The sequence below is a fragment of the Kogia breviceps genome, chromosome 3, assembly GCF_026419965.1.
Source record: "Kogia breviceps isolate mKogBre1 chromosome 3, mKogBre1 haplotype 1, whole genome shotgun sequence".
NCBI classification, from domain to species: Eukaryota; Metazoa; Chordata; class Mammalia; order Artiodactyla; family Physeteridae; genus Kogia; species Kogia breviceps.
The window spans coordinates 54950315-54972724 of NC_081312.1; the positions used below are offsets into that span (position 1 = coordinate 54950315).

The 22410-nt window shown below is 38.0% G+C and overlaps 1 protein-coding gene across 1 annotated transcript in view; it reads left to right on the top strand.

The window, feature by feature from the left end:
- The first annotated feature begins 807 nt into the window (after positions 1-807).
- Positions 808-22410, top strand: part of MIS18BP1 (MIS18 binding protein 1) — a 60889-nt gene continuing 39286 nt past the window's right edge. Inside the window, exons 1-6 of the mRNA XM_059058953.2 lie at positions 808-869; positions 5717-6348; positions 10482-10592; positions 11206-11681; positions 18441-18514; positions 20417-20547. Coding sequence (XP_058914936.1) covers positions 5808-6348; positions 10482-10592; positions 11206-11681; positions 18441-18514; positions 20417-20547 — 1333 coding nt within the window. The 5' untranslated portion in view covers positions 808-869; positions 5717-5807. The remainder of the gene's footprint in view (positions 870-5716; positions 6349-10481; positions 10593-11205; positions 11682-18440; positions 18515-20416; positions 20548-22410) is intronic.

Sequence of the window (22410 nt, forward strand, 5' to 3'; positions counted from 1 at the left end):
ATATTCTGAATATTCGGTGAGCACAAGACTTAGTGGATACAAGATTTAGAAGAGGGAATCGCAAACGTCACTTTAAAAAAATTAATCCATTACAACCATTTCAGTCCAGTCTTAACGGACAAATGCGATACATGACTCTAGGATGTTGAGAATTTTCTTGGATAAGGTTAAAAAATAAACTCTCCTGTCCTAAATGCTGACTTGGTGGGGGAGGGGGGCGGAGTCCATGAACAGAAGATGCAGGATTGGGAGCTGGAAGGGATTTAAGGCTGAAAACACTAGTTCCTCCTCTGGCTCCTCCTCCGCCAAGACTGAAACAAGGCACCCTACACAATGCGAAGCGAAGGATATACAGTACTCCGCGGTGGTTAGTCAGAGCAGAGCATCACTGGGAGTAGCCTAAGACAGGGATAAGTCTCAACGCGAGTGTCACGAATGCACCGCAACCCAGAATAGTAATCGAGATGATCAGGTTAAAAAAAAAAATCACACTTCCTGGGGGAATAGCTCAAACTAAACATCCCATTGAAAGTATAACTTTGCATTCAGTCCATAATCCCCTAAGAACAAAACGTTCCTTCTCGGCCTCAAATATTTGACGGTCTGAGAAAACTAAAAGCTCTCTCAAACGTATTCAGCAAGCCGTTTCCTCACACTAAGAAGGAACCCCTAACCAAAAGCTGTTAGCTTTTCACACATAGAGCAGGAGGGTAACCGGGAAGGACCAAACTTCTTAAACTGCAGTAGCGCGGGAGCGCGCGGGCGACGTCTGACGCAGGCCTTCCTGCCGCAGAGCATTTCGGGAGGAGCGGCGGAAGGTGGGGCTAGCGCCCCTCTGAAGAAGAAACGAAATCCGAGAACGACTATAGGTTCGTGCCCAGTACCCGCGGTAGCTTGGGGTTGCCCAGTTTTCATGGAAACAGCATTGCTCACGCGGAGCGGGGATCACCCCCAGTTCTCCTGAGTCCCAGTGAGACGCACGGTGACGTAGTTCCTGGGCGCGCCAATCCCGGGCTGGCTGGGAGGGCGGGCTCTTCAAATTTGAATTCCCAAGCTGTTTAGGGGTTAGGGAACCTCACCGAGAAAGTGAGCGTCACCTGGGGCTAGGCCGCTGCGAGCTGGGTCCGACTTGGGCCAGAGGCGCCACTCTTGGGGCGCCCAGGTCCCCCTCTCCTCAGCACGAAGCCGAGCCCAGACTGCAGCCGTCTTGCCATGCCAGGCCCTTCGCCCAAGGTACGGCCACCCCGCCCCTCTTCCCTCGCCTCCTGCCTCGGGTCCTTTCTGGCGCCGCGAGTCTCAGCGCTTCAGCATTCTGGGCTCTCGCATACTTCTGTACATTTCTGGGTTTGGCTGTGGTATCACAACTACTCATTCATTAGATGTGTATTTGTTGCGTGTCTGCTGTAGTTATCAAGAGAGTAGACTACTTTCCTAAAGATTCGTTTCGATAGTGAGCGCTCCAGGCTTTTCTTCTAAAATCACTTCTAGAAAAAAAAAAATGTTTTTTAGAAGATTACCAAGTAGGAGAATTGTGTGCATCACTGCCCGATTCTTCACCTTGGAACCCAGCATCCACAGAGCTAAAGAAACAATTGATCCATCCAGCTTCTGTTTTCTTCTGATTAAATTACATATTAGTTGCAAATATTTTCAGATGTAAGTGAAATTATTTAGGTAGTGGGAGGCCCTTTCATCAAAGATAAACGCTGCTCTTCAAAGATAAACGCTGTTTACAATTTGATATACTCACAGATTTTTTGCCCTATGCTTATGCTCCTGGATGTGTTTGTTTATTTTTGACTTTTTTTTTTTTAACAGAAATTCAATTGTACGTCCTGTGCTGCTGCTTTTTAAATTTAGTGTATCCTAGCTACTTTCTATGTCAGTATATGCGTGTGTGTGTGTATATATCCTTTTATTGAATACATAGAATTCAGTTGTATGGATGTAGCAGAATTTTGTCCCATAATGATAGACATCTAGGTTGTTTCTAGTTAGCCTGGTACTTCAGTGAACAGGAGAATTTTGTCCCATCTTTATATATAGGCCAACTATGTATATGCAGTAGATGTTGACTATTCTTACCACATATATATTTGCATTCTTATGTAGATGTTTCTATAAGAAAAAGAATTTTAAGTAGAATTTCTTGACCAATGGCATGCATACCTATATTTTGAAATTAATCTTTACCAATCTGATAAGCGTCTCACTGTTTTAATTTGCATGTCTTCATTTATTAGTAAAATGGAGTGTCATTTTGACTCATTTATTGGCCTTTTGTATTCCATTAATTGCCATAAATGTCCTTTGACCATTTTTTGTGTTGATCATTTATTTAAATTGATTCATTTGGTTTCTTTGAATGTTATCTGTATTGGCCCTCAGTGTGTCATGTGCTGCATTTTCCCCCCAAATGTATCATTTGCCAGTTAACTTACTGTTCCTCTCATTTTTTCCCCAACTGTATCTCCCAGTTTTGGTTAGTGTGCCTTGGGAGTTTTGATCCATTCCATTATAATTATTATTAATATTACCACAACAGTAAATTCCTAGAACTTTTCATGTCTTCTTAGGAAGAAGAGTAAAAGTTACTTTCAGTATCATATCCATGATAACAGTTGTTTAGCCTGCCTTTTACATACTATAAATGCTCATAGCTAGCTTTTTTATATAATGGTTTTCCCACGCCTGAGTATTTATTTTAAATAAATAGCCATTTTTCCTAGTACATCAGCATTTGTCAGTTTTCAGAATAAATTATAAGTATTAGATTTTCCAATAGTTTTAAGCAGTTAATGAAGGCACAAGCATACCATTTTAGAATTCACCTTCTCTTCTTCAGTCCTAGATTCTGAGCATCATGATTTATTTTCTTTGTTTTGCTTTTCTGTTAACTAGGAAGAGAATGGGGCTTCAGGTGTTTATTGAGTGGCCTCTACCCAGTGGCTTTTTGTTTTTCTTCTTTATCTCTTCTGCAAAGTCTCTATGGTCAGAGAAAATCCTGGGTGATTTTTTTTCTCTATATCCTTCTCTTTTCCACCAACTGCACTGAAACCTGGCAACTATTGGCAACTCTTCGCTTCTATTGAGTTGCTCTTTATCACATAAATAAGAAAGAGGTGCTTCTCTTTCTTATTTAAAGAGGAACTTTTTGCATCTTTCGGGAGGGTGAGTGGAATTTGAGGATTTTCAGAATCTTGACTATGCACCTCTCAATCCTACTACATGTTTGAATTGAGAAGGAAGAAGTTGGGCAACATGAAAGAGAAGAGTTGTGTGCTGGTTCTTGGAGACTTTCACTGTGACTGTAATTATATGCCTTTAGATGAAAACAGTTCTGTGTGTGTACAGTAGTCCCCCCCGCCCCCCGCCCCCATTACCCGCAGTTTCACTTTCCTCGGCCCACAGTTTCAGTTACCTTCAGTCAACTGCAGTCTGAATATATTAAAATAAAAATTCCAAAAATAAACAATTCATAAGTTTTAAATTGCATGCTTTTCTTAGTAGCATGATGAAATCTCACACTGTCCCGCTAGGGATGTTAATCATCCCTATGTCCAGCATATCCTACCCATTAGTCACTTAGCAGCCCTCTCGGTTATCAGATGGACTGTCGAGGTATCATAGTGCTTGTGTTCAAGTAACCCTAGTTTTACTTAATAATTGCCCCAAAGCACAAGAGTAGTGGTGCTGGCAATTTGGATATGCCAAAGAGAAGCTGTAAAGTGCTTCCTTTAAGTGAAAAGTTGAAAGCTCCTGACTTAATGAGGAAAAAAAATCGTATGCTGAGGTTGTTACGGTCTGGGTTAAAACCGAATCTTCTATTTGTAAAATTGTGAAGAAGGAAAAAGAAATGCATGCAGGTTTTGCTACTGCACCCCAAACTGCAAAAGTTTACAGCCACAGTGCATGATAAATGCTTAGTTAAGTTGGAAAGGCATTAAATTTGTGCGATAAGATATTTTGAGTGAGAGAGATGACATTCACATAGCTTTTATTACTTTTTATTATTTTTTATTTATTTTTGCTGTGCCGCGTGGCCTGTGGGATCCTAGCTCCCCAACCAAGATCGACCCCACACCCTGCCGCATTTGGAAGTGCGGAGTCTTAACCACTGGACCACCAAGGAAGTCCCAATTACAGTATATTGTTATAATTGTTTTATTTTATTCTTTACTGTGCCTAATTTACAAATTAAACTTTATCATATGTATGTACGTAAAGGAAAAAACATAGTGTATATATAGGGTTTGGCATTATCCACACGTTCAGGCATCCACTGGGTGTCTTATAATGTATCCCTCCCTGGGAGAAGTGGGGTGGGGGGGAGGACTATTGTGCTACAGATTGGGCCTGTTCTTAGTTCTGCTAGTTTATTTGCAGTTTATACTTCCTGCTGAGCATTTCGTTAGGTTCAAAGGAATTGAGATTGTGTAAACCTGCACATACTTTGCCTTCTTTCCGTGCAGTTGTCCCAGTTTATTCATTTTTGTTTTGAGAGCTTAAAGAGAATGGCTAGTGAGTATTACAACTCTCAGCACAGCATTCCTGTCACTAGCACATTGCCAAATGCATAAATATATACATTAATACATATTTGCTGAATTCAGTGGTTTTTGTGTCATTCCCAGGATAACCCTTTTTTGTCAGCTCTTGTTATCGAGGAATATTTCCTTCTTTTTTTCTCTTATAAACTATCGGATAAAATGGTAATTTGTATATGAATTTTTAACTTGCATATTTGTTTCTCACAGAAGTTACTGTAGATAAAGATACTTGATGTCTTTGGTCTGACTGCATTTGTATTTTCTGAAATAGGCTTTTTATGTTTATATGATGTCAAAGACTGGTTGGAATAGTTATAAATTCAGTGATCAGAGATGCTATAAATCTAGATTTTCAAGTTCTGAGCTCCTCAGGTTGAAATATTTTGTTAATTTACCAGGTATTACAGAATGTAACTATGGTTCATCACCTAGAATCTTAATTTCTAGGTGTGGGAAATAAAATTTATATGTAAGAAGCAAGCTAAAACAAGTCTAAGACCATGTATGCCCAAGTACATGATTTCCTCTAAAAACTCTAACTAGCAGTAAATGTTTAGAAAATTAGAATGAATATAATTTACTTTTGATTTGACATTTTCTTTAAACTAAAACCTCACAGTTAAAATGTTCTGCAGCATAACAAAATCAGGATTGGAGATTATTTATCTTAAAAATTGAATGGATTTTTAGCCTTCATTAGGATATATCATTGTAGCTGCTGCATTAAAATTTAAGTGCCTAAAAGGAAAAACCATATTGGTGAAATTTAATTTTTTATAACTTAACGTAGTGCCATATGCAAATGTCAGTTAATGGTTTTTGATGCAAATATTAGATTGGAACTTCCAGGACTTGAGGTTCAAATAAATTTCAAAAACAGATATTCAAAATTCAGCCCCTAGAGCGATTAAGTAGAAGACTTGGTGAAAGCTGCTTTTTCGTAGAGAAATAAATTTAAAAGCCAAACTGTTTATCATTGAAAAATAGTAAAATGAGGCTTTAACAAAAATATAAAATCTTAGTCTGATTTGTGAGCTATAGATTATCCAGTGTTGTTATGAACCGATTAAACCTTTTAATTAGTATAATGTTGTTATGGAAAGCAAATAAACTTAACTTTTTCTGTACCAAAGCATGGTAAAGGTTGATTTCACATTGAACTACAGGTTCTTCTGGCCCCCCGCTGAAGATCTATCCTGAAAATTGTGTTTAAGTGAATATTCTGTTAGAGGAAATTTGTTGTTTCTGTTTATCAAGATGATTGCAACACCTTTGAAACATCCAGGAATTCACTTGTCTTCAGAGACATCTTCTCAGAGGAGAAATATGCCCATGCATGCAGTCTTTTTTGACAACATTCCTTCAGGCACACTTACTCCTGTAAAAGATTTGGCGAAATATCAGAAGTCCTCTTTAAAATGTAATGACCATAAAAAGAGTCAGTTCCTAGAAATAACAGTTTTTAATAATAAAAATATATTTCAATCTACCATGCTAGCTGAGGCTACCACCTCTAACAGTTCTCTTGATATCAGTGCTATAAAGCCCAACAAGGATGGATTAAAAAATAAAGCAAGCTATGAATCACCAGGAAAAATATTTCAAAGAATGAAAGAAAAAGTACTACGTAACAAGCAAGAACAAGCATCAAGAAACAGTTTGTTGGAACCACCAAAAAATGAAAGTAATAAAATTTTCACTCCTAACGGAGCTGAGGAAGGAGTATTACAGCATACCTACCTCTGTGAAGAAAAGGAAAACAACAAATCATTCCAGCCGGAAGACAGTTCACTAAGAGGTTAGTTTTATTACGTGTTGGTTTGAAAAGTGTTTATTGTGTCTGATACTGTTTTAGGCACTCGGGCAGGATACAGCAGTGAACAAAATGAACAAAAATCTCTGCCCTCATGAAGCTAGCTTACATTCAGTTGCTGGGAGACAGATCAAATAAGTATTTTTTAGGATATAATAGAAGAAAAATGCTCTGGAAAGAAAAAGAGGAAGCATGATGGGGAGAGTTGGAGGAGGTTGTAATTTTCAATGGGGTGGTCAATGTTTCAATAAGGTGGCATTTGAGCCAAAAATTGAAGGAGGCACTAGATACAGATATATTGGGGACTGAATGGGGAAGGATGATCCTTCAGCTGGTACAAATGCCCTGAAATAGAAGTATGTGGACTAGCTATGAGATTATCATGGAGTGAGTGGACAGAGCTGGGAAGGAGCAGATAAATAGAGGGTCAGATAATGCAGGGCCTTACAGTTGAATGTTAGAGTTTGGGCTTTTATTGTGAACAAATTAAGGAGCCACTGGAGAGTTTTGAGCAGAGGAATGACACGATCTGACTTACATTTTAAAATTTGAAATAGTTAATGAAGTAATTCAGTTGAGAGAGGGTGTTGGCTTGGTCAGGTGGTAGCAGTGAAGAGAATAAGGAGTGGCTGAATTCCAGATATATTTTGAAGGAAGAGCCAATAGCATTAGCTTAGAGATTAGATGTGGAATATAAGAGGTAAAAAGGGTGATTTGTTTGTTTGGTTTTGGTTTTTTTTGCTTGAGCAACTGGAATGATTTAACTGAGGTGGGGCAGACAGGTGGAGTGAGGTTGGGGGCCCAGCAGTTATGTTTGTTGTCATGTCAATTTTGATATGTCTGTTAAAAATTGAAGTGTAGTTGTGAATTAGACTTTTGAAAAAAATTAGTTGGAATTTAGGGAAGTGGTCCAGATGTGAAAAATACGTTTGAGAGTCATTAGCACCTAAATGGTATTTAAAGCTATGAGATTAGATGGGATCATCAGGGAGTAAGTGTACACAGAAAAAACATTCAAAGATGAGTCCTGGGGCACCCTGAAATTTAGAAGTTAGAAGAGTAGGAAGTACTGAAGGCCACTGAGAAGATGAGGAAGAAGAAAAACCCAAGAAAACAAAATGCTTTTGAGGAAGTTGTCATTAGTTGTGTCTAATGCTGCTAATCAGTCAAGAAAGATGAAGGCTGAGATTTGACTATTCGATTTAGCAACGTGGAAATCATTGATGACTGATGTGGGCAGTTTTGGTGGAGTGATAGGAGCAAAAACGTGATTCAAGAGGATTCAAGAGAGAGTGTGAGGAGAGAAATTGATGATGGTGAACATAGACAGCTCTATTTTTTTTTTTTTTTTTTTTTTTTGCGGCATGCGGGCCTCTCACTGCTGTGGCCTCTCCCACCGCGGAGCACAGGCTCCAGACGCGCAGACCCAGCGGTCATGGCCCACGGGCCCAGCCACTCCGCGGCACATGGGATCCTCCCAACCGGGGCACGAACCCATGTCCCCTGCATCCGCAGGCGGACTCTCAACCACTGCACCACCAGGGAAGCCCTAGACAGCTCTTTTTGAGGGGAGCAGAGAAATATGGGAAATATGGTTTAGGAAGATCTTGTTGTTTTTATTGATTAGTGAAATAACATCATCTTGGTGTGCTTTTGGGAATGATCTACTAGGGAAGGAAAAACTGAGATTTGTAGTATGATATTCTTGAGTAGTTGAGAGGGAATAGAATCTAAAAGTGGATGTTTGGCCTTCGCTAGGAACATAAACAACATCAAACAGGAAGGCAGGCAGTGTTATGTGACTTCAGAAATAATCTGAAATAGGAAATCAAGTCATCAGTTGAGAGCGAGAATGGGAAGCAGGTATTGAAGTTTGAGGAGGTTTGAATAGTGTAGGAGAGCAAAAGAGTAAATGGCCTAGGCCTGATTTCCTGGGCAATGTTAAGGACTTACTTGAGATTTGTGGGCATGAATTTAGGTAGGACCAATCAGTATGGTTGTGAGTTTTCCTCTAGCTGCATAGCTGCTGGTGGAGAATAGGAAGGGGGTTGGATTTTATCAGGACTGTAATTTTGCCAAATACAGGCATCCTCGTTTTATTGCAGTTCACTTTATTGCTCTTCACAGATATTGCGGTTTTTATAAATTGAAGGTTTGTGGCAATTCTGTGTTGTCAGAAAATGGTTACCATTTTTTAACAGTAAAGTTGCTATAAAAAAGAAATTGCGTTTTTAGCAATAATTGTTTAAGGTATGTACATTTTTTCTTAGACATAAGACTTGCATTCTTAATAGACTACAATATAATATAAATATAACTTTTATATGCATTGGGAAATAAAAAATTCACATGACTCACTTTATTGTGATACTCACTTTATTGCAGTGGTCTGGAACTCAACCCACAATATTTCCGAGGTGTGCCTGTAGGATGATGTGAAAAAAGGACAAAGGAGTTGGTGTGTGTGTGCAAGGGGGTGGTCACAATTGGCCATGAAATTTAAGTTGGTTAGACAGAGAAAAAAAGACCTGAAGGAGGTGAAGAAGTGTGAAGAAGTGTAGGTCTTGTTGGGATAGTCAGTGAATTTGAGAGAATGATCTGGAAAGATATAAGGTGATCAGAAATTGGGACACTTGAAATTGAGATTTTAATGAGTTGCAATAATTGATAAAGATACTTTACATGCATTATTTCTTTTGATTCTAACACTATGGTTATATGCTTATTTAATAGTCTTGGAGATGGAGCTTTTAAATATGTCACATCTGCTCTGTGTCTCACAGGTAATAAGTGATGGGCTGAGAATTAAATACAGGTATCTATTAGAAAGCCCATGCTCTTAACTACTACACAATAGATTGTGGGTATATTGTTGCATTTCAAAGACAGTGATTATTTTGACACAAAAAGCAGAGTTTTCTAAGGGAGTTTAGGATAGAGGTGGGGGAGTATACAAAATAATCTCATACAGTCTAGGAGAAAAGGGAGAAGCAAATGAAATAATGTATATTAAAGCATGTTTTATATGTAAAGTGGAATTAGAGAGAAGTAACTGACTACTTTGAGAATCTGATGAATCTTTCCCCAGAAAATGCACATATATACAAACACAGATTTTGTATATAATTTCAGAGATCTTTTGGAGAGTCTCTGCATGGATCCTTGGACTCTCAAATAAATGGCCCAAGTTCTATATAGCATGTTATATTTGATTGAATTACCTACTCATCTTTACTACATTGCCTTGTTATTTCTAGTAGAATGAATTAAAGAAATAGAAACTTATCCTTCTTTTATGACACATCATTATAATAAAATCTTTATATTAAGGTTTCTAAGGCTAAAGCGGCATACTTATTAAAGTATAATCACTACCAGTTTTTTCAAGTATAATATTTAAAATTAAACATATAAAATAATTCAGTTTTTCCTTCTCTGGTACAAATTAAGTTGATTACCTTCCCCTTTTTGTGTGAAAGAAATTCATTTCTGTATTCAAGAAACAAAACTAACCATCTAGGATGTAAAGCAGAATAAAATGTAAGTAATACTATTAGTTCCTATTTTTCTAGTTGATAAGCCTACCAGATTTGTGCCTTTGAAGACCTGCTAAAGAGATATCAAAGAAATATATATTATGATTTAGTCTGCTACTGAATCTCAACATGTTGATTTTTAAAGTATAAGTTACAACTTTTCAACTGTTCTTCCACATTTTGGAAATTTCCAGGAACCAGAAGCAAAATCAGAATTTTCAAGGCTGGATGGCACTTCATATATAACCTTAACACTGATTTGTGGCAGAAATAGAATGTTATTCCAGATGTCTAGGCTTCTGAGTTCAGTAGTATACTTTTGTCTAGAGTTGGCAAGTAATGTGGAGAAGTTTAAAAAAAATTCTTTCTCAGCAATGTAGGTATAGAGAATCTGTTGAAGGCATGAGACAATAATAAAGGGAAAAAACTTAATGTAACTGTCATATATTCAATAAGTATACACTATTGGTCGGATCATTACTGAACCTAAATCTATTCCAAGATTTTTTTAAGGCATTTTTTTCTTCTTAGTGACTAATACAACTCAACTTCTTTCTTTAAAAAAAAAAACAAAAATCGCAGCCTCAGTCCAAGAAGTTCCTTCAGAATCATCAAATAATATTTTCCTGTCAGTCAAGCAAAAGATTCAGTATCAGCAGGAAAAGAAGGCACCTCTGTGCAATTTAACTTATGGTAAAGTGCTTTTTGCTTTGTTTTGTTTGTTTTTAGTTTGTTATTTCAATGTATGGCTAAATGTTCTAGATAATTATTTCCCCTGTGTAGGCAGCAAGTATTGACTGTGGATAAAAGATTGAGTTGTAAAAGCCAGCGGCACTCAGAGAAAAACTGGGCTGGAGGGTGGAACATTTCTAACCTGAAGACTTTTTAATATAAACAGTTTTACAAAACAAATGAACAAACATAACAAAACAGAAACAGACCTATAGATATACAGAACAAACTGAAAGTTGCCTGGGGAGGCGGAAATGAGTGAAATAGATGAGGTAGATCAGTAATACAGACTTCCAGTTATACAATAAATAAGTCACGGGGATTTCATGTACAGCGTAGGGAATGTGGCCAATCATATTGTAATAACTTTGCATGGCGACAGATGGTAACTAGTTATTGTGGTGATCCTATGTTGTGCATGATTTGTAATGTGTAAAAATACTGAATCCTTATGTTATATACCCTGAAACTAATATTTAAGTCAATTATACTTCAGTTTTAATTGTTCTGTTGCTCTTTTTAAATTTCATATTATCCTTCTATAAATTTTGTTTGGTTTTGTGTTTTTTTGCAGAGCTTCCAATTCTGAACCAAGAACATGAAAATGATTCAGCTGTAGGAGTCTCAAACAAGGCATTAACTAGAGCTCAGTTGGCTAGACAAGTTCTTCACTCAAAGGAGAATACAGTTGTAATCACTAAGTCCAAAAAGGACACATTTGTTTTAGAAGGCACTGATTCTACCTGTGAAAAATCCCAAAATACCACCATTGAGACTCTCTGTGTTCCTTTTAAAAATGGCAGTCAATTAATGGTTTCTGATGATAGTAAGATTACAACAGAAGGCACTTCAAAGCAGGAAATTAAGGAAGGAAATGAGAAAACAATGCCTAGAGAGACTGATCTTCCAGGTTCCATGAATGATACATGTAAAATTGTGCTTGCAACTCCAAGATTTCATATAGGAATACCTCAGAGATCAAAAAGCAATGCCTGGAAGCTTTCTCCAAGTACATGCCAAACTATTACTAATGGAGTTAATAAAAATAAGGTAAACTTTTAAAGCAGATGTATATATTTTTTTAACCCCCATCCTTCAAGAGCATGAGCTCTTTTGCTTTCTCATTAACAGTATCTTCATTTTGGGGTTTTGTTATTATTTAGTGTAGAGGCAGTGTGGCCTAGTGAAAAGAACAGTGGATTAAAAGTAAGACCTAGGCATTAACTCTTACTTTGCTCTATTACTAGTACAATCTTCAATTCCCTTTGGGGATGAACAGTGAGGTATTCTTAAATTTTTTTTTTCCTGATTCTTGGGCTTCTATTAACAGAGCAATTAAAAGAAGAGTTACAGCATCTGAAGATTTGAGTTTTTCTCTTGTAATACAGAGGGATCAATGAAAGACTTTAGACCATCAAACTATGTTATATTAGGATAAGTTCTCTGAAGGAAGTGTAATAGAAATACAAGTTCAAGCAGAAGGATACAATGTAAACTTTCCAATTGGTAAAGGTTTGAGCCTTTATTTTTAAAAGGATGATTGTAGGTATCAGACTCAGATGATATTTGAATTCTGTCTAAATTTTTTTTTAAATTTAATTTTATTTATTTTCGGCTACGTTGGGTCTTCATTGTTGTGCAAGGGCTTTCTCTAGTTGCGGTGAGCGGGGGCTACTCTTCTTTGCGGTGCACATGCTTCTTAATTGTGGTGGCTTCTTATTGCAGAGCACGGGCTCTGAGCACGCAGGCTTCAGTAGTTGGGGCACACAGGCTCAGTAGTTGTGGCTTGCGGGCTCTAGAGCACAGGCTCAGTAGTTGTGGTACATGGGCTTAGTTGCTCCGCGGCATGTGGGATCTTCCCAGACCAGGGCTCTAACCTGTGTCCCCTGCATTGGCAGGCAGATTTTTAACCACTGTGCACCAGGAAGTCCCTGTCTAAATTTTAAAGAGAGATATAACAGTTACAGTTTTGTATCTCAGTGTATTTATTGGAAATTGCATTATTTGCAAATGTTTAGACTTACGAGGAGAAGTTTTAGATGTTGTCTTAAAAGTATGAGGTGGGTTAAGTAAAAGATTTAAAGGCATCTGTTCTAAGAGACCCTACAGTATTAATTCCATTATCTCTATAGTACTGTTTACCTCAGCTACTACGCAAAGTCCAAGCCTCCCAGGTCTCTTATCTCTATACAGTTCTGTACATGCCTTAGTCTGACCCAGTCTCTCACTCATCTCTAACTCTCCCAACATTACATTGCTCTCTTGAACTCGAGTTACAGCATTAGCAAAATGTTATATTCTCAATCTTCTATGAACATTTCTTAACTTTGCTCTAACTAAAATTATGGCTGTTTCTCTTAAATGGTGGCTCTTTTTTCTCCCATATCCCATATTCTGTTGCACCTAGAGATGATATAATGTGCGTTCCTCTTGTTCCTCATTCTTGTTTCAGGTCATTTTTCCTTCCTTCTCTCTAAAACCACTCCTTCCCCCTCCCTAACTTTTGAAGCATGTGCCATAAGGCTTTACCACTCGCTCTGTCCTTTTGTAGTCATCTATAGCGCAGCTTCCTAGTCATGAGCTTGCATCCTGTTGAAGTGTTTTGACACCTGTTACTTTTTCCTCTGCTACTCCTTCTGTCGTCAACTCTTGTGACATCAATATCCATGTAGATAATCTATCCAGCCTCCTTGAATTCTTGATTTTCAGAGACCTCCCTCCCAATACCCTCAACTCTAGTCCTACCCATCCCTTGTCTTTGCCAGTCCATGCACCAGCTTCTCACTTTCAAGCTTCCCACTCTCACTATTAAATCCTGTGTGCTCAGATCATTCTACCTCTAGTACTTTTCCCCCATCCCCACCATCAATACTCCACCCCACTAAGACAACCTTCAGTTCATCAAATCTTTTCTGTCCTCATTTCTCTTACCTTACATAGAGTCCATGGTCCATCATTATAATCATTCCCTTGACTAAACTCAGTTCTGTTTATTGCTTTTCCTTCTGTCTTCCTCTGGCAAAATTGTAACCCTGGTTAAATTTTACTCTTTTTTTTTTTTTGCTATATACCTGTACCTGAGAAGTAGAAGATGACTGGAACAAAATGCACAAAAATATTGTCTAGTATCATTTTAAATTTGACAACAAACCTTAAATGGGCTCTCAGTATTGCCCATCAGTCCTGCTAGATTTCATTTGTCAATCCACCCCACACTCTGACTTTCCTAGAGGAGTTATGCCACTCTTACTCTCTCTTAAAACCTCCAAACCTTCTCTTTCCTCCTCATTCTCAGTTCATTGAGAACCTCATATTCCCATCACCAAATCTATCCGTCTGTTTGCTGCTCTATCCACATATTCTGTGTTTCCTTCTGTTAAAATGGATGAACAGTTTGTGTTCCTTTTCAAGGCCAGTTCATTTCCTCCTACCACCTAAAGGACTTTGTCCTTCTCCCCTCAATTTTTTCCTCTCTTCTGCATCATTCCCATTAGTATATAAACATGCTGAAACATGACCTGCGTTTTTTTAAAAATATGAAGAAAAAGTCTACCTTCCTTTTACTCCATATCCCACTCCAGCTACCACCCCTTTTTTTGTTTGTTACAGCAAAACACCTTGAACGAGGTATATGTATTCACAGTGATCACTTCTTATCTCATTCCCTATTGAACAAGTTCCACTTTGGACATTCATATTCACTACTCCATGAAAATTGCTTTTTTCAGGTTCACCAATGATTTCCATATCATTGAATCCAATGATTATTCTTATTCCTTATTCTGTCACTCATGGGGGAGGTTAACACAGTGAATCAGGACATCCTTCTCAAAATGTTGTACTGCTTTTTTGCTTAGGTTCTAGGAACTCTCTCCTAATTTTCTGCTACCTCACTGGGCATTCTCACTCCCCTTTGCTGCTTTGTCTTGTAACAACCTGTAAATGTTGGATTCCGTAGAATCAGTCCTAGAAACTGATTCTCTCTACACATACTCTCTAGACTATTATTATCCAGTGCCATAGCTTTAAATTCCATTTCTCTGTTGATAGCTCCCAAATGTATATCTCCAGCCCAGAACATTCTTGTAAACCCTACTCACATATGCAATTATCTGTACAGCTTCTCTATTGATACCTAATAGGCATCTCAAATTTAACATTGTGTCCCATATTGGTACATAGTAATACCATTTCACCAAATACTTAGGTAAAAATTTTAGGTTCATTTTGGACTTTTTATTCTATCTCTCTCTTTCTCTGTCTCTCTGTCTCTGTCTCTCTCTCTGTCTCATACTGTACATCTAAACCATGAAGAAATCCTGTTGTCTCTGCTGTCCTGAATATGACCACTCCTTATTGCTCAACCACTACCTCCTAGTCCAAGGCACAGTAATCTCTTGGATTACTACAGTAGCCTTATAGCCTCCCTGTTTCCACTATTGCCTCTCTCCCCTTCAGTCTGTTTTCTAAATAGAGGCCAGAATCTTTATATATAGGCCAAACTTCTACCCAGCAGCCCCTTAATAGAATATTAAATCATGTCACTCCTCTGCTCAAAATCCTCTAGTAACTTCTCACCTCAAGAGAAATCACTGGGACTTCCCTGGTGGTCCAGTGGTTAAGACTCCATAGCACTTTCACTGGCTTTGAGTGGGGAATGGGGGGGCACACGGGTTTGATCCCAGGTTGGGGAACTAAGATCCCACATGCCACGTGGCGGCCAAAAAAAAGAGAGAAAAAACACTAAACATTTACCATAGCTTATAGGACTCTACATAATTCAATCCTAGAGGTAATCCAGCCTCATCTCATCTCTCTTGCTTACTCTTTTCAAGCTACTGTGCCCTCCTTGCTACCTACTTAGGGCCTTTGTACTTGTTCCCTCTGCCTGGGAGAATTACTCCCAGATATCCATATGGCTCATCCCTTACTTCATTCAGTTCTCTGTTCCAAGACCTTCCCTGACTATCCTGTCTAAAAAAAAAATCCTCTATTTATACTTATTTTTAATATTATCACTGTCTGACATTTTATTATTTATTTGTCCATTTATTTGAATATCACCACCACCACTCTGCTTGCTTCCAGCCCCCTCACCACCACCACACATATAACACACATGTTGGCTCTAAAGAGGGTGGCCTTTTTATTCTGTTTCTGGATGAATCCCATGCCTAAACCAGTGCCTGGAGCATAGTAGAGCTCAACAAATGTTTGATGAATGAATGTTTGATTTTTTTCTTAAATAATTAATTTATTTTGGGCTGCATTGCGTCTTCGTTGCTGTGCCTGGGTGTTCTCTAGTTGCAGCAAGCAGGGGTTATTCTTCATTGCGGTGCACGGGCTTCTCATTGCAGTGGCTTCTCTTGTTACGGAGCACAGGCTCTAGGCATGCGGGCTACAGTAGTTGTGGCTCCTGGGCTCTAGAGTGCAGGCTCAGTAGTCGTGGTGCCCGGGCTTAGTTGCTCCACAGCATGTGGGATCTTCCTGGACAGGGGATCAAACCCATGTTCCCTGCATTGACAGGCGGATTCTTAACTGCTGCGACACCAGGGAAGTTCTGATTTTTTCTTTTTTTTTTTTTTTAACAACATAGTTTGTTTTGTTTTTTGTTTTTTATTTTATTTTGGCTGCATGGAGTCTTAGTTGCAGCATGTGGGATCTTTAGTTGCTGCGTGAGGACTTCTTAGTTGCAGCACGCAGACTCTTAGTTGCAGCATGCATGCGGGATCTAGTTCCCCAACCAGGGGTAGAACCCAGGCCCCCTGCGTTGGGAGCACAGAGTCTTACTCACTGTACCACCAGGAAAGTCCCTTGGTATTTCATGTAAGCAGTATGATACAGGATCGTGGAGCCAAAATTCCTAGATTTGTAACCCATCTGTGATACCAACTAGCTCTGTGTGATATGGACAAGTTATTGAACTATACTTTACAGAGTTTCTTTATCTATGAAATGAAGATAATAGTACCTGCCTCCTAGTGTTATGAGAATAACATGAGTCAATGTATCTTAGATGCTTGGAACACTGCCTACTGTTAGCTTTTATTGTTAATACCATCTCCATCTGACAGATTCTTTGATATATCTTATAGTTCCAAATGCAGAAGTAGGGAAAAAAAAAGAAATTTTATTGCCTCTTTCCCAAGGTCCTACCTGTAATTTTTTAAATGAATACCCTTCCATTTTAGTTTACTGACTCAGCATAAAACTACCACAGAGGGCTTCCCTCGTGGCACAGTGGTTGAGAGTCCACATGCCGATGCAGGGGACATGGGTTCGTGCCTTGGTCCAGGAGGATCCCACATGCTGCAGAGCGGCTGGGCCCGTGAGCCATGGCCGCTGAGCCTGTGCGTCTGGAGCCTGTGCTCCGCAACGGGAGAGGCCACAGCAGTGAGAGGCCCACGTACCTCAAAAACAAACAAACAAACAAACAAAAAAAACTACCACAGAATAATTTGTCTTTATATGTAAGTTTATAATTTTATATATAAAATGGCGACTCAAAGTATGACTTTTATGGATGTATTTCTCATCAGAAATAGTTCATTATTAGATTGTTACACAATATACGCAATAATTTCATAACACAGTTGTTCACAGAAATCTTCCTTTACAGTAATGTAGGATTTTACTTGTTCTAAAATAAAGAATTCTCTGAGCTGTTCAGATGTTTGTTTTGGAATAGAATACTAAATATAGATTACTAGCAGTCACCTTTTTAGGAAATTTAATGCAACTCCAAATCAACTTTGCAAAAAAAAACATGCTCTAATTATATAAGGGTAAGAGTGATGGTGAAATGTATATTACACAGCTGTTTTTTCCTCCAAGTTATTGGGTCTTTTGTGAGTTTTGGTATTTTAATGGATACCTTAGGATTGTAGGTGTTTTTTTTTTCCCTAGTGGTTAAGGGTATTTGACATAAGAATATTTAAAGTATAATTGATTCTGGATTGTAGAGCAAACTCTGCAGTACAACCTCAGTTCAGTCTCTCTCCATTCATCTTTTTTTTTTAAAATTTATTTATTTATATTTTGTTTTTGGCTGCGTTGGGTCTTCGTTGCTGTGCACGGGCTTTCTCTACTTGCAGAGAGCAGGGGCTACTCTTTGCTGCAGTGCACAGGCTTCTTATTGCAGTGGCTGGCTTCTTGTTGCAGAGCACAGGCTCTAGGCTTGCGGCCTTCAGTAGTTGTGGCACTCAGGCTCAGTAGTTGTGGCTCACGGGCTCTAGAGCAAAGGCTCAGTAGTTGTGGCTTATTTGCTCCGTGGCATGTGGGATCTTCCCGGACCAGGGCTTGAACCCACATCCCCATCCTGGCAGGCAGATTCTTAACCACTGTGCCACCAGGGAAGTCCTCCATTCATCTTTTGTTCAATTATGTAGAAGAGTTTTTACCTTATTGCTGTTTAAAATAGAATGTGGGGCTTCCCTGGTGGCGCAGTGGTTGAGAATCCGCCTGCCGATGCAGGAGACGCGGGTTCGTGCCCCGGTCTGGGAGGATCCCGCGTGCCGCGGAGCGGCTGGGCCCGTGAGCCGTGGCCGCTGGGCCTGTGCGTCCGGAGCCTGTGCTCCGCAACGGGAGAGGCCACAACAGTGAGAGGCCCGCATACCGCAAAAAAATAAAAAAATAAAAAAAATAAAAAAATTAAAAAAAATAAAATAGAATGTGATTCTTACGTAGATGAACACTAAGGACTCATTTGGATTACTCATACAAGTTTTTTCTTTTAATGTAAATGGATTTTGTAATGCAAATGCTACAAGTAATACAAAATATAACATACTTCATTTTATGCTTAATTAGGTAGTCCAGCTACAGGAATGGATGATTAAAGTCATCAATGATAACACTGCTATATGTGTAGAAGGAAAATTGATGTAAGTGTAACTTTTCAGTATTCTTTTAATAAAATTTGTGATAAGATACTTGTGTGTAAGAGCTTAAAAGGAGATGCATGACAAATTGCATCTTGGTACAAAACAAAGACTTTCTAATGAGGTTACAAACTGATGGCAGTGAAGTAAAATGAGTATGACCATTGTGATTGTAACCAGCTTTCTTGCTTTTGTCTGTTAACTCAAATTATTTTTAAAATAGTGACAGCTCAAATTTGTGTGCACAGTGCTTTATTTTTTTCAGAGGTTCTAATAAGTGAACTGGTATTATCTGCTTAATTATATGATTAGTTAATACTTACTACATGCATTTCAGTCCAGATTCTCACATCTAAATTGGGACAACCAGATATAAATTACTGATCCAGAAAAGAAATCAAAATATATAACACTTTGCCATACAGCTACATATTAAGTAATCATTGGCACTTTCTGGTTCTCCCTAAAGCGAAAGCATCATATGGTAAGTGGGCTTTGCCTAGTTCTGCTTCTCTATTAGCACAATTTCCTATTCTTCAAAACCAATTTTCTTAGTAGTTAAAAAAAATTGTAATAAAAGGTTGTAATAAAACAATACAGTGTATCACTGTTCAAGATACTTACCTGCAAGTTTATAAGTTAAGTGTATAAAATCTGTCTTGCTCACTTTCTGCCTGCCTTGCACCCATTTCCTTAATATCCAGAGGCAGCATTGATTGCCTTTGTTGGAATCCCATTACTGCTCTTTACTGGTTATATGAGTTGGGCAAATTACTTATCCTCTTTCAGTCTCATTTTCTTCATTTGCATGATGACAATAATAGTATGACCTACCTTTTGGGTTATTTTGAGGATTAAATGAGTTAATATTTATAAGACTTTGAGAACAGTACTTTTAGAGTACTATTTAAATATTTGCTAAATAAAATAAAGATAGAAAGAACAGAAGACGAGAATATTGTGTTAAAGTATAATGTATGAATTTAATTACATTTGACCAAACTAAAGAACTTACCTTTCTTATTTATTACATTTATATTTAGAATGTTTCTTTTTTTTTTTTATTTTTTATTTTTGGGCACGTGGGCCTCCCAGTGTTGTGGCCTCTCCTGTTGCGGAGCACAGGCTCTGGACATGCAGGCTCAGCAGCCATGGCTCATGGGCCTAGCCGCTCTGCGGCATGTGGGATCTTCCTGGACCTGGGCATGAACCCATGTCCCCTGCATTGGCAGGTGGACTCCCAACCACTGCGCCACGAGGGAAGCCCTAGAGTGTTTCTTATTAGTTATCTAATGAATCAAAGAATGTTCAACATTTATCTAAAACATCTTCATACTTTGTTTTTTCTATTTTATATTTATTCTTAGTTTCACATAAGGAAGTATGAAGAGTAGATTTGTGGGTCAGTGATTTGATACTGCAGTTTGTCTTTTCCCAATTTGAACCTCTTTTTGGTACTTTGCAAAGAGGAAGGTAAAGACATTTGGCTATATAGTGAGAGGAAAAAATACAAGATTAGAATAATCCAAACCATATAACTATGTGAAAGCTAACACAGTATAGCCCCTGAGGAGAGGTACAGGGAAATCATCCTTTGGAAGCTGAACATCAGTTGTTAGCACCAGATGGAGAAGGCTCTGCTTTCTTGCTAATGATATATTTTATACTAGGGGTATAGTTTGGCCACAATACAGTTTCTTGGTACTCTGAGGATCACATTAGCCAAGAGGTTGAGTTCTGTTGCAATGTTTGGGCCTCAAATGTTTTGTAATTAGATTACTAGTATTATAGCTGGAGGGCAAATTTATTACTTTCTGTTATAAATTTACATGCTTATATATGTACATTGTGACTCTTGGTAAAATGTGAATGTTTTGGTTTTAACTAAGCTATTTTTTCTCCTAGAGACATCACTAACATATATTGGCACAGTAATGCAATTATAGAACGGATTAAGCACAACGAACTTAGGACTTTATCAGGCAACATTTATATATTAAAAGGAATGATAGACCAGATTTCCATGAAAGAAGCAGGTAAAAACTGTCATTACTAATTGATGAATTAGTTTACTAAGTGAAACAATTAACCATATATCTAACAGTGATATACACTGTTTTGCTTTTTACTAGGTGTTTTAAAATTATATATCAAAACTAAAAATTAAAATTGCCAACATGATGTAAAACTGTTATATGTTGATCCTTTCTTGGTTTAATCACTCTTATTGACAGTTTAAGTCCAGTGATTTAAAAAACATTCAAGTGAAATGTTCCTTGTTTGTGAGGAATTGTAAGAATAAATTATAAGAATATAATTTAGCTCCCCAATTTCTCTCTTTGTTGAACCTGCCTGGCACAACCCCAGCCCTGATACAATCTAATTTTCTGCCTGTGCCTTGTACACAGCTAAAGTGACTGAAGAAGAACACATCTGAGTAGTCCACCTTAAATTTATGATTACCAGCAACAAGCTGTGATCACTTAGTGCCCCTTGGTATTCTACCACAGCTCCCTAATCCATTCACTCTCCCATTGTCTTTGATAACTATTTCATATTTTTACACATCTCCTACCTCCCTATCTCATCTGTGGGGGTAGGGGAGCAGGAAGAGGACTTGAGCAATAGGAACAATCAAAAGAAAACTTCTCTGTCACATTTGCTCACCTGCTTATGTCTGTACCTGCTTTTATTGTGGACAAACTTTCCATGTTCCTGTCTGTGTCCACCTATTTATGCTTCAGCTCCTATCCTCTTTTATTCAAGGATATTACTCCAGTGAAATCAGGGTTGTTAGAATGCATTTGTATTTAAGAGAACATCAACTTAAAATAATTTTATATATATATATATATATATATATATATATATATATATATATACACACACACGCTATATATAAACCTCATGGTAACCACAAACCAAAAATCTATAATAGATATACAAAAAAAGAGAAAGGAATCCAAATATAACACTAAAGATAGCCATCAAAAGAAGAAAGGAACAAAAAACTATAAACACAACCAGAAAAACTGCTAACACAACCAGAAAACAATTAACAAAATGGCAGTAACTACTTTAAATGTCACTTTAAGTGCATTAAAGGCACTTAAAGTGTCACTTTAATTGGACTAAATGGTCCCAGTCAAAAGACATAGAATGGCTGAATGGATAGAAACACAAGACCCATATATATGCTGCCTACAAGAGACTCACTTCAGATCTAAAGACACATGCAGATAGAAAGTAAGGGGATGGAAAAAGGTATTCCATGCAAATGGAAATGAAAAGAAAGCCAAGTTAGCGATACTTACATCAGACAAAACAATTCAAAACAAAGATTGTAACAACACAAAAAAGGACATTACATAATGGTAAAGGGAACAATCCCAAAAAAAGATATAACAATTGTAAATATATATGCACCCAACATAGGAATACCTAAATGCATAAAGAACAAAGCTAGAGGCACCACACTCCCTGACTTCAAACTATACTACTAAGCTACAGTAATCATGACAGTATGATACTGGCACCAAAACAGCCACATAGATCAACTAAACAGATTAGAGGCCCCAGAAATGAACCCATGCTTATTTGGTCAATTAATTTATGACAAAGGAGGTAAGAATATAATGGGGAAATGACAGCCTCTTAAATAAATGATGCTGGGAAAACTGGATAGCTACATGCAAATGAATCAAACTAGACTACTTTCTCATACCATGTACAAAAATAAACCCCAAATGGATTAAAGACTTAAATGTAAGACCTGAAACCATAAAACTCCTAGAAGAAAACACAGGCAGTAAACTCGTTGACATATGCCTTAGTATTTTTCTGGATCTGTCTCCTCAGGCAAGGGCAACAAAAGCAAAAAATAAACAAATGGGACTACG